This window comes from Anolis carolinensis, chromosome 3 (genome assembly GCF_035594765.1).
Source record: "Anolis carolinensis isolate JA03-04 chromosome 3, rAnoCar3.1.pri, whole genome shotgun sequence".
Classification (NCBI taxonomy): Eukaryota; Metazoa; Chordata; class Lepidosauria; order Squamata; family Dactyloidae; genus Anolis; species Anolis carolinensis.
The window spans coordinates 244,104,907-244,117,110 of NC_085843.1; the positions used below are offsets into that span (position 1 = coordinate 244,104,907).

General features: G+C 37.0%; 1 protein-coding gene across 4 annotated transcripts in view; it reads right to left on the reverse strand.

The window, feature by feature from the left end:
* Nucleotides 1–214: 214 nt before the first annotated feature.
* The window catches only part of LOC100558465 (glypican-5), a 500,734-nt gene continuing 488,744 nt past the window's right edge, over nt 215–12,204 (reverse strand). For all 4 annotated transcript variants that reach the window (XM_062976534.1, XM_003218342.4, XM_062976535.1 and 1 more), the window contains one exon: nt 215–5,594. In XM_062976534.1, the coding sequence (XP_062832604.1) occupies nt 5,404–5,594 (191 nt within the window). In that variant the 3' untranslated portion in view covers nt 215–5,403. The remainder of the gene's footprint in view (nt 5,595–12,204) is intronic.

The window sequence follows — 12,204 nt, forward strand, 5'->3', positions numbered from 1 at the left end:
ACAGACTAGCTAGGGGAGTCCAGGGCAAATCAGGAACCCCCACCCCACCAAAAGCTTACTGCCCCTCCCTGCAGCAGCCTCCTGAAGCTTCCCTCTCTTAGACATTGTACCAATGTAAGTGTGTGTGTGTGTATATATACACACACACACTTAAATGGTGACATAGAGAAGATGGAACAGGTAGCATTAGAAACCAAACAACATAAAGAGAGAATTATTTTCAAAGTGTCTATATTTATTCAAACGTCCATTGTAATTCAGAAAATTATATATTTTTTTTCATCAGGGCTGGCTTGATTAAGCTGTTATGCACTCTGTAAATAATTGGGAAGAAAGACTGGAAAATGGCTTCCAAGAGATTCTAGATAAGCATGATGGTACAGATTGTGATAGAGACAAAAATTTACACATATAGATTGTGATGGAAACAAAGGACTAGGATTAGTGGAACAGAAATGAACAAGCTTTCGTCAAGAACTGATTCATTCCCAAGCATACTTCTAATTAGTATTTTCTCAATGTCAAAACAAAGGAACTAGCATAATAGCTCAGAGCTTTTATTGATTTGTATCTCCTTTTATCTCTCAGGGATAGGAACAAATGAAAAAAACTCATCTCACTTTCCAGTTGAGTATCAGTTTGACTAATATTTCTTAAAGGAAGAGGCATGGCTATCATCTATGATCAAATTATAGGTGCTATCCCGACTCAAAGTGTTTCTATAGTTCTATCAGCCAATGGCAGTTAATTTGATTTTTATTCCAGTGTTCAGCAGATATTTGACTAAGTATCATAGTATCCCTTACAAGTCTACAATTATGAGAAATATAGCCAGGAGTAAAGCCCACACTGAACACATAAATGCACTCATCTTTAAAAAGTGAATTGACACTTGTAGGTAGTAAAGGATCTGTTTTCCTCAGCAAAAGCTAGGCCTATTGCAATGCAAGGTAGTGAGGGAAAGGGATTTTGATCTTGAATGGAGGATTAAGCTTCATAAAAGATGTGCTCCTAAATGAAAACTGCTAAAACTAGTTTTCTGACATGGACCAATCAGCTGCTTGCATTTTTGGATTCTCCTTGCAGGGTGTGGTTGGAATGGGGACACCCCTGCTATTCAATTTTTAGCACAACATAGTTTTAAAGTACTATGACCTGGTTTTTACAAACTCAACATAAAATCCTGGATTCCTAACCATGTGGCTTTTCCTACAGTACATTTGAAAGTCAGAAACACAGATCAGTGATGGGCAAGAGCAATTTTGTATAGACCATTAAAAAAATCTTGCTGAAAAACATTTGTACAATTGCAAAGAATGTATAAATTTAACAATACATTCAATCTCTTCTTTACCCCCAAATTGAATGTTTGTTCTTTAGGCAACATTCCACATTCTTACTAATTAAGTGTGCAGAAAGGTCGTGGTGGACAAATTACGCCTTCTCTTGTAACAGCCCAATTGAGCAAATGTTAATTGCTTAGCAGGCAACAAAGGATTGTTTTCAGTTGACAGAGTTGCTTTCAGTGCAAATGGCACTATTGCAAATTATTAGTTAATGGTTAAAAAGCTGGAGTGCTGTGATAAAAATACAAGAATATGTACCTGCATGATGATTTTAATGCATTTTACAAAGAAATAAAACAATTGGTTATTACAGAGTGTAATAGCATTTCTGTGTATTTCATTAAACTGCCAGCGAATTCTGATTAGTCGTAGTGTAGCAACCTGAATTAAAGTATGTCTCTCATCGTTTTATCTTTTCTGACAAAGGGAAATCCCTGTTTATTTGCATCACTTGTCTTTTAGGGATCACACAATGATACATAGAAGGCCACTTGTTGCTTCCCTTTAACACATGCAATCTTGAACAAGCTAAACAATTACAAATTCATTTCCAAAGGGTGGTCTTATAGAGGCAGTGAAAATAGTGCTGTGTTTTTTTTTACAGTGTGAATCTCTAATAGTTGGAAGACTTTGGGGATAACAATAACAATTTTAACAAACAGAATTTTAATTATTATTGTTCATAAAAAGAAAAGCGCTTGCAAAAAAACAGATACATATCTAATACTGTATCAGTATAGATGCAATACAGTATCTGATACAGTACCTAATAAATATTCAATAATGCAGTATTGATTATAAATTAAGGGTGGTGTGGAATAGTGATTAAAGCAGTGGTTTTCAATTTTAGTCCTCTAGGTGTTTTGAATTTCAGTTTCCAGAATTTATTTGCATTGGCTATATTGACTGGAACTGGGAGATGAAGTCTACATCATATGGAAGACCAAAGCCCAAGAATTCTTGAACTGGGAGTGTTGGACTGGGACATGAGAGATAAGGGTCATTGAGCCACAAAACCCATTTGATAATAATATCCAGTCTTTTGTGGTCTCTTGCTCTCAATTTCTCTGTCAGTGACCTACATCACTGGGATATTGAGCAGATAAAGAGGAGAGAAGAACACTGCCTTGAGCTCACTGATGATAGGAGGTGTGGTAGAAATGTAATAAATAAAATAGATAATAACAATGATAATAGCTCAACAAAATATCTTTCCCTGCTCACTTCAATTGTAGTTGCTAAACTGTGAATGCAACTGGTATTTTGTAAAGTATCTCTTTGTTGGGACATATGTCTGGATGTGAATTAGAGAATAAGACCTTTCACAAAGCTCTCATACAACTGGGTGAACAAGAATAAATCCAATATTGTTAACTCCATGTACTCAAAATGAGTCATTTTCACATAGAAAGTGGCCAGATGGCTGTAAGGGTTTTTAAAATACCCAACTTGTCTTCTGGTTTCATAGTCTTTTAGATGTACTGCTTCAAGAGTTTCATTCAGCTCCATGAAGGGTTCAAATTTATTACACAATCAATCCAAAGATGAGCATTTCTAGCTTTCCCTAGTTTTAATGGGATTGCTCAAGTCTTCTAAACAATCAGTGGAACAAAAGAGCTTATATTTGGCTGACTCATGACTTAAATGTTAAAAAATGAAGACATGTAAAGAGAAAACTATTAATAACCCTTTTATCAGCCTTCTGCAATCTGGTAACCTGCAGATGTTTTGGTCTTCAACTCCCTTCAGCCACTCTAATCGATATTGCCAATGGTAAGAAATGCTGGGAGCTGGAGACGAAAGACAGCATCAGATTGTTATAGGTTGACATATATAGTCAGGATAAATGGAGCATCATACATAGAAAGGATGTGTGCATAAAAGGTACACTGAAGTGAATGGCTACTGCATGGAGGTCAAAAATGTTGTGTGTGTCAAAACACCGTGAAAGGACAAGTTGTTTAATTGTATCACATTTTTATCCTAAATATATTTATGTACTAGAGTTAATACATTACAATGGATTTACATTTATGTGACTCAAACTGCTGAAATAATTGCTCTTATACTCCTTCACACACACACGCACGCACACACATCCAAGACAAATATTTTACATTATATCTTATAAAACTGTACACTGTAATATTCATTACTGTGAAAACAATGAATCAGTTTTGTGAATTATTGGCTTTGTTAGCAAATATAAATCCATGAAATAAATTCAACATTAATCCTACCGAGAGCAGATCCAATTAAATAAATGGGATTGGACAGCTTCAACTAATGTCATTCCCACTGACTTCTAGGTAGGGCTAATGCTAGATTTAGTCCACTTTGTTATAACTCTCAGTTTACTCAGCCTGCGGTGTATATATTTTTAATAACATTGTAAAAACAGCTCTCAAAAATCCATATATTAGTCCTACCCTATCTCATGGTGATCTTGTAACATCTTGTCACACTGTAAGATACATTAATTTTGCTTAATAACTAAAAACATGAGGGGGACTGAGAAAATATATATTAAAGTAGCCTTTTCTCAAGCTGGTGCCTTCCAACTGCACTGACTCCACCTCTCATCAACCCCAGCCAATACAATTCTATGTACCAGGCCAGGAGAGCTGTATTAGACAAAAAGCAGCAAATAACAGAATGGATCCTTCTTGGTTTGTGTTTATTTTTTCCTGACACAGAACAAAAAAACATAACTACCCAGCAACTATGGGTCACACTGGACATTGTTGATTTACAGTGCATCAGTGTCCCTTGTGGGGTAAAAGGAGTGATGGTTATTTATGTGTGTGTATTTTGCTCCAGTTCAGCAAAGGCACCTCACATTCCTTTGGCAACAAGATTGGATTCTGCCTCCTCTGTGCAAAAGATTAAGAGTGGAACTTTTCCCATTGTGAGGCACTCTAAGTTTGAACAGTGTTGTTCAGTTATTTGTGAGGAGCACTAAAGAACTGAAAAGTGTCTCACATTTCCTTTCTTTCAAATAGGAATGAACTCCGCAGCTGTTGCTCAAGAGTGCTGGATTAGAGCTTTTGCCATCTTTACTGATGCACCGTACATGCATGATGATCTGAATCTAAGATCATTCACTCTGCCAATGATTTTTATTGTTCTAGTACATTTTCCTGCGTTTTTTTCTATTGTGCAGCTGTTCTGCAATACACTTGCACTGGAAGCTTCCTCACATGACTGTAGCCACAATAATTAAATCCAGCTCAGCTATGTGTGCAAGATTTTTCACTCCAATCATGCCCCATTGGATCTTGGCATTAAACTTCAGCTCAACAACTACTTTTATCTCAAAACTCTAATATAGTCCCATCTTCCACTTTTCCATTTGTCAGATATTTGCAAAACAGTCAAGTCTTAAGCATGTAGTATGAAGACCGTAGACAGGGAAATTGTTCTGGATGTTTCAAAATAACCCGAGAGGTATTTTTACATGTCACTATATAGTTAAGGCAACTATACTGATACATTAAACACAGCATATGGTTTGTATATTGCTTTCTACATTCTAAACATTAAAAATGAAAATAAGAGATTCAAATAAGCTATGAATTTCTCAACCACTTCAGAGTTTTATCCAACTATTAGTGACTGCTGCCCTTTTTGCTCAGAACATAGTGGCGGATCCCTACAGATAAAACTTAATCAGCTGTACTTGAAATCTGATTATTCAATGGAACTCCTATGAAAGAAGAAAGAGATGAGAAATTGTGACATATTAATTTACAACTTTAACATTCTTAATGGTATCTATCACAATAACTTAATCTACTCAGGTTTCTTGTCTTCATCCTCTTTACATGTTGAGCAGATGAGATGTTATCAGTGCAACGATCTCTATACGCTGTGTAGATATTTAGATGCTTGTTGTTAACCAGTCTCAGACTAATATTTAGCACTTCTTATACTAACATACCACATAATACTAGAGTGCACAATTCAAAGAGTCATTTGACTTGGTTTTCAGTTGAATAAGGCTGTGGGTATAAATGACAGTGAACAGAAATTGCACAGTTACTGCAGAATAACGCAGCTATGACAAAAAATGCCACACAACTGCTGTGGCTGTTATCACGAAGAGCAAGGAACTTGACACTTGACTGCTCTTATCGCTGTCCCCTTTATGTTTAGGAGATGACTTTATAATCACTGTGGCTGTGTCATCCATCTTTTTCACAGTTGTTTTGGATCCATTCCTGTCGCCTGGATTAGCTCCGAGAATATCTGATAGAAAAACAGAAACAAACAAGCAAACATGTTATTTCCTTACTTAGAGGATAATGGCAATAAAATGCAAATAAAATGTTGTCTTTCACAGTCCCACTGCAGTGATATTTTCTGAATCAGAAATACACAGAGCATGGAAAAATTATTTTCAAACAAAAGTATGCAAAATTCTCTAAACTGTGGATCTTGGGAGATGGATGACAAAAACATAAGCCCTGGAAGCCCTGGAAATAAAGACATGCAAATCAGTTAAAGAAATGGATCCTGTCTTTTTGTGCACATGTGAAAAATGGGAGAATGTGTTGTTTGCATCCATGTCTACACAGCTAGTCAATGACTTCAAAAAAGGGCTCAAGGCAGATAGGTTAGATTTGAGATTACAAATCTTGGTTGTCACCTTGTTCAGCAATTGCAAAATAGTAAACTGGATTCGACTAACTGCTGGGAATTCATCTTTACAGTAATGAAGAATTCAACATTTCCTTCAAAACCCACTTTCACAGTCTGTCAGCCTTTGAAACAAATGGAGGCATTCTGTTACAGTTTTCTGAAGCAATTATTGTTTGTATTGGAATAGCAAATTCCTGGAAGAAATAGGTAGAGTGGGTTCCAGGAACATAAATGTAACTGGAGACCCATATCTGCTAGTCAGTTACTGCAGAGAACTTATCAATACATTCTTCCTGGATCACAAATATTAGTGCATTCTGTCTGGGAAGATGCTCCCCCCCATATCTCAGTAGTATATATCATGGAATAAATGCAATTTCCCCCTTAAATTCACCAAATATCAACATTCATCTGCTGGAAGACTTAACTTACTCAAGATTTGCTGCAAACATTGGTTTATATATAAGACCACGGGGAAAGTGGCAACTCAGTTTCATTTGTGGGTATTTTGATTCCAGACACAGTTCCTTTTTCATTAAATGGGAATTCACTGGAGTGAAGGGGGAGAAAAGAGCAAGTAGGACATATTTTGACAATACCTCAAAAATGGACATTCCTTCAGACAACCTTAACACATTAGGCTGAGGATTTGCTATGCATCATGGCAAATCCATGGGGGGGGGCGCGAAGGGGGGGCATGGAGAACCCATCTGATGAGGTCAATTGAGTAAGCAAATGGTAACTGCAATAAAATGATGCCATGGACTCATGCCCAGGTTTCTGGCCAGTAACATACATCTGCATGATAATTCCCTCAATTGCATCTTCTTGGTTTTCTGTGGCTACTGAGAATGCCCAGTTTTCACTGTGACAGTTCCCTCCCATTAAAGTTTCTTCTCTGTGCTTTTGTAGACCTCTTGATACATCCCTCCGCACCTCCTCTGTGGTATTATTTTGTCTATGTAAGCACTGGCGCATAAGAAGAAGAAATTATTAAGAAGAAATAATGGCAATGGGTGGTTTTCTGACCACACATGGCTCCTAGTTCCATAACTGTCATTCATTCATTGAAGTAAATGCCCTGTTTTCTCCACTGTCTCTTATATCTTTTTAGCCTGCTGACTTCAGCTCCCTTGAGTATGTTGATTAAATAAAGACTTCCACTAAGTTAAATGTATTCCTCTCTTTCACTTGCCCATTGTGATGACTCATGGGCCTTGTAGTCCTGTTCCTAGTACTATTGTGGCAGACGAAGAGGAAAACATGGGATTTTCACCGGTTCAGCAAGAGCCGGAGTCTCTTCACCTGCAGGATGTTGACGTTTGCCCTCAAGAATTCAGCCAAACAGGCCTTGGGCAGAACTCCCCCCCGTTTTCCAGGAGGGAAAATTATTCCAAAGATAGGGGAGTCAGGGAGGCTAATCGCAGAAGCCTGAGAATCGCTGCCGAACAAATGGCTGATTAGGTCTGCTTCCCTTGGGAAATTCTAAGGAGTCATGCATCTGGACAGAGTTGGGTTTCGCTTCTCGTTCTCTAGGGAAAGAGTTCTGTTGACGGGAAAACGAGACCCAATATAGGTGTTTGGCACGAGGGATACTTTGCGGAGTCAATTGATCAGCTTGAGGAGAGAGATCGTGTGTGGACTTCGTAAACCCAGTTCCTTGTTTCCCGGATCAAGCTTCAAGCCTTGCCTTGTCTCACGGATTTACCACGGACTCTGTTTCATGCTTCATGTTCGTCTTGCTTCCAGTCACGGATCTAGTCGAGAATCAAGTTTATTTCCAGCCTTGTTGTCAAGCTTCATTGGACTTTAAAGACTCTGTTATTTCCCCACACTATTGCTTGGCAAAGTGTGTGTTTCGGTCAAGTGGATTAAAACTTTGAACTCTAATATCTTATATTGGACAATACATTTCTGGACTATATTTGACCTCATCTGAAAGGTCTGCTTCTGAACTATATTCTTCACTTGTTTTTATTGATTTTATATATTTCTTTAATAAAGATATTAGATAGAGACTGGCCTCTGTGTAAGGTTATTGGTGCTCTGCAGCCAGGGTCCTGACACCCATATCCAGAGTTGTAACTTGACTGGTTTCTATAAATTGGCTAGGCTGGAATATTTTAATTCATTTTGTTTGCCTGATATTAACTTAACCAAAACGTCAGAGGTAAGATTGAACGTTATCAAGAAAGAAAACGGGGCCATTGACTTTTAAAAGCTTTTCCTTCAGTGCTGACTGCTTAATGCACTACATAACAAGCGTTAAATAATGCATTAGGAAAACCCGCCTTTAACCTTTCTAAGAAAAGGATTTCCACGTTAATTTTCTCTTTCACTATGGTTTCATAGCAAAGATTATTACATGGAATGGTATGCACAGCAATAGAGAATTGAAAATTTAAAAACGTTAGATGTGCAAACAAGGCGTTCTATAAACCACTCTTTAAAATTAAGTACGTGGTACTAGAATAATCATTGTATGCAGACTGGACCCTTCTTTCATTGCCAAAACCAAAAATTAACAGTATCTCTAAGGCAAAGAAAATGATGCAGTTTCTTCCTCGGTTAGTTTGTATTTTGGGAACTAATATCTAGTAAAATATACAGTAATATTAAATCTCAAATCCGCCTCATGCTATTACTGTAAACAATGGCTGAGACATATATAAATGATGGTATGACTATATTCTATCTCCCACCCCGATCCTCCAAACCCACTTTATAACCCAACTACTCATAACAAGGAACAGAATTCTGCATTTCTGGTGAACAGGACACTGATGAATTACCTGTCCAGCCTTCTCCTGCCAGCCAGCTGCAGCCTGAAATCTCTCGATACAACTGTCTGAATTATATGGTCACTTTGGGGGGCATCTGTGATCATGGCAATGGTACCATGATTGTAAATGTGAATACCAAATAATGAGGTTAGTATATCTTCCTAATAGCATGCCAGCCAATGTGTAAATGTCATCTATATTTTTTTTTCCCATTTCAATCTTTATATCTTGCCCATTTATCATGAGATCTCAGCACAGCAAACAGAACAAACAACCTGAACAAGTTAAACAATTCCAGATTCAAAGTAATTAATAATTTACATAACTTGTTATGTAAAGGCCAAAATAGTTTTAAAAGCCATCCTATTCTATCCGATTTACCATTGATTCACTCATTTCAGCTTCACACAAATTTACCATTTGCCATATACATGCTTAAAAGCAAATTAGGCTCAAAGGCCTAGTGGTGGAAGGAAACCAACGAAAGGGTGTTAGTTGGGCCTCCAAGGGGAGAGCATTTCACAAATGGAAGACCCCAGCCAAGAAGGTTCTCTTCCTTGATCTCCCCATCCGATTGCCACCATAAAAGGCAATGTGATAGAGCAATATGATCTCCCTGTCATATTGCCCCATAAAATAGGTTTCAGTCTTTGGTAGGTACAGGTAGTGAGAGGTACTTCTTCAATATCAAGCCTCCTAAGACAGATCTACAATGATCTATTATTCTGGGGCCAATCTAGGGAGGCCAACTTTTTGCCATGACTTTAAGGGAAAGTTTATATCATGACAAATTTTATACATTTTTAATGGCGGAACTAAAATTTACTCCAAAAACTAATGATTCCAAACTCTATTCTCAATATACAAACATATAGGGCTGTCTAGATCATGCTGATCTAAGTCATCAGTACTCAAGTTTTTTCGCAAATGAAACACAACATGCTTCCAAGGGTTTCTTAAAAGCTGTGATAAAGCCCAACTGCTTGTCTGCAACTGACATTCTTCAGATGGTGTTCTGTCTCAAGTTTTGAAATGTTATAGGGCTCTAGGTAGGAAACTAGCAATAATTTCCTTTACCATTGATGGACAGTCTTTCACGGCAAAACTACCCAAGAAAAAGTACAGCTAGGGGATGAAGCAGATCCAGGAATAGGTGTGATCTCAGCTGAGTGGGAACCCATAGTCTTTGTGAAGAACCTTTGTTTATGCATAATAAAGATAAGCATTTTACAAATTATTAATAGACTTGAACAAGGAGTAGTGTTTTGTTTTCATTACCAACATGGACACATAAAATGCCTTTATAAACACAACTCAGAATTGTGAGGATTCTATGTATAGTCCATAGGCACACCTTCAATAAAGCTTGGCAGTTCATGTCTAAAGACAAGTGTTTTGGGAAATTATCTGATATCAGACATCTTTCTCTTACTCAGGATTACAAAGCATGTGGTTCTCTCATCACCTAGAGATAAGAACTGTCAAAGTACTGGTAAAGATGTTATCTTAAGCAAAGCCAATTATCAAAAAATGCAGTCAAAAGAGACTTCATCAAAAGTTTTGATCTGGAGGAAACTGTGCCAAGGTTACAGAAACTCACCTGACCATCTTCAAAGGCAAATGCCTCAGGAACCAGGGATGACATGGAATTAATTCTTTCACAAATATTGAGATTTACCTCCCCAACCCCACAAAACACTAGCAATTCTGAATCTTAAAAGACAATTATAAAAGAAGGTTTAAATATCTAAATTGTGTAAAGATGAAAATAATCTGAAATCTTTAGTGAAGTAGAAACACAAAAATGATGATTAATCAAAGGACTTTCCATCCTCCTCAATGACTTCTTCTTCTTCTTCTTGTATGTCTTCAAATTGTTTCTTCCCTATGGCAACTCCAATGCAAACCTATCGTAAAGTGTAACTGGCAAAATTGATTAGGAATGAGTTTGTTCTTTCCTTTTTTTGAGGCTGAGATAACGTGACTTGCCATGTCACTCAGCGGGTTTCCATAGCTAAGTGGGGATTCAAACCCGGTCCCTGGAGTGTCTTCTGAATGGAACTCAATTGTTTTGAATGCCTATTTCCTCCCAAGTGAATACATTTAGAATCAAGCTATGGATCTCTCCAGTTACAATTTAGGGACACACTGATTTGGAAATAAGTTTAAAAAAAACCATGGTGAAGCATGAAATCCAAATAGGAGGTATATCATGCTGTCTGAGTATATGCTATGGCCTTTATAAGTTATCCAAGGAGAATAAAAGTCACAATATCCATCTGGAAGGTAAGCATGTTTATGGTGCTACTCAGTCACTTGATGAGCTCTCCCCTGATCAAAGAGACTGTTTTGGTTGACAGCTTTGTGAGAAAATTAAAGAAAAGTGCAACCTGGTGGAACAGGCTCTTAAATTATAGTAGATGCTGCACCACTGTTATTGCATTTTTATCACCTTTGGTATCACTAGCTGAAATTGCTTTTACATATCCAAAACAAGGAGTCCTCAAAACAGGGTAATAGTCATGCAATGTGCAATTTTCCAATAGCACCAAACTATTTCCAAATGATGCATTATCCTGACATCATGACCAATACTAATTATTTTCAAATGTGGCTGTAGGAGACAAATAGGAGAAATGAAAGATTATGCCTCTTAGGATGGAAGTGGAAATTAGAGAACCCTCAAACTGTCATGCTTCTAGAATTCATAATGCAGATCTGGGGTCCTAATGATTTTTTTCTGCCAAAGAATTGGTTGAGGAAGTCAGTTGATATTTATTAATGCAGTAGCACACAAGATTAATAAGCATAGTATGGATGCTCTTTTCTGCAAAGTGCTAGAATATTTATTTATTTATCTTTAGGATTATAACAGAAAGGTTCTGTATTAGTTAATCCTTTCAGGTAATATATAGCAAGAGCAAGATATAAATATAATAAGGAAAGAAATAATAATAAGAAAATATGAATGGGGAACTGAGAGTTTCCAATGTTAAAATTCAAAAATAAATGGCAAGAAGTAGGAATGTATAAACTGAACAGTTTCCCCACCCTGTTACCTTCATATGTGTTCAATCATAAGTCAGTTCCTTCCTCTTTTGACACCAGTCTTTGATTATTTTTAAAGCATATAAACTTCCCATTTATACATTGTTTCTCTTTTGGGTTAAAGCATATTTCTCTTTAAATACACATGGGAAAAGGGTATTTTCTCTAGAAATACACCTTTTGTCTAGTTCTTCATTTGGAGTACTGAGAAATCCACTGGGTAGGTAGCTATGCTCCAATCTGGTGGTGATACAGATAAATTCAGTTTGTATGGAATGACTGTGAAGCTCATCAAAGGCATGGGTCAATTTATAAAGTGTCTCTTTCTTCTGAAGCTTACCCTGCAATCCTATACAAATTTATCTGAAGTCCCATTTAATTAAATG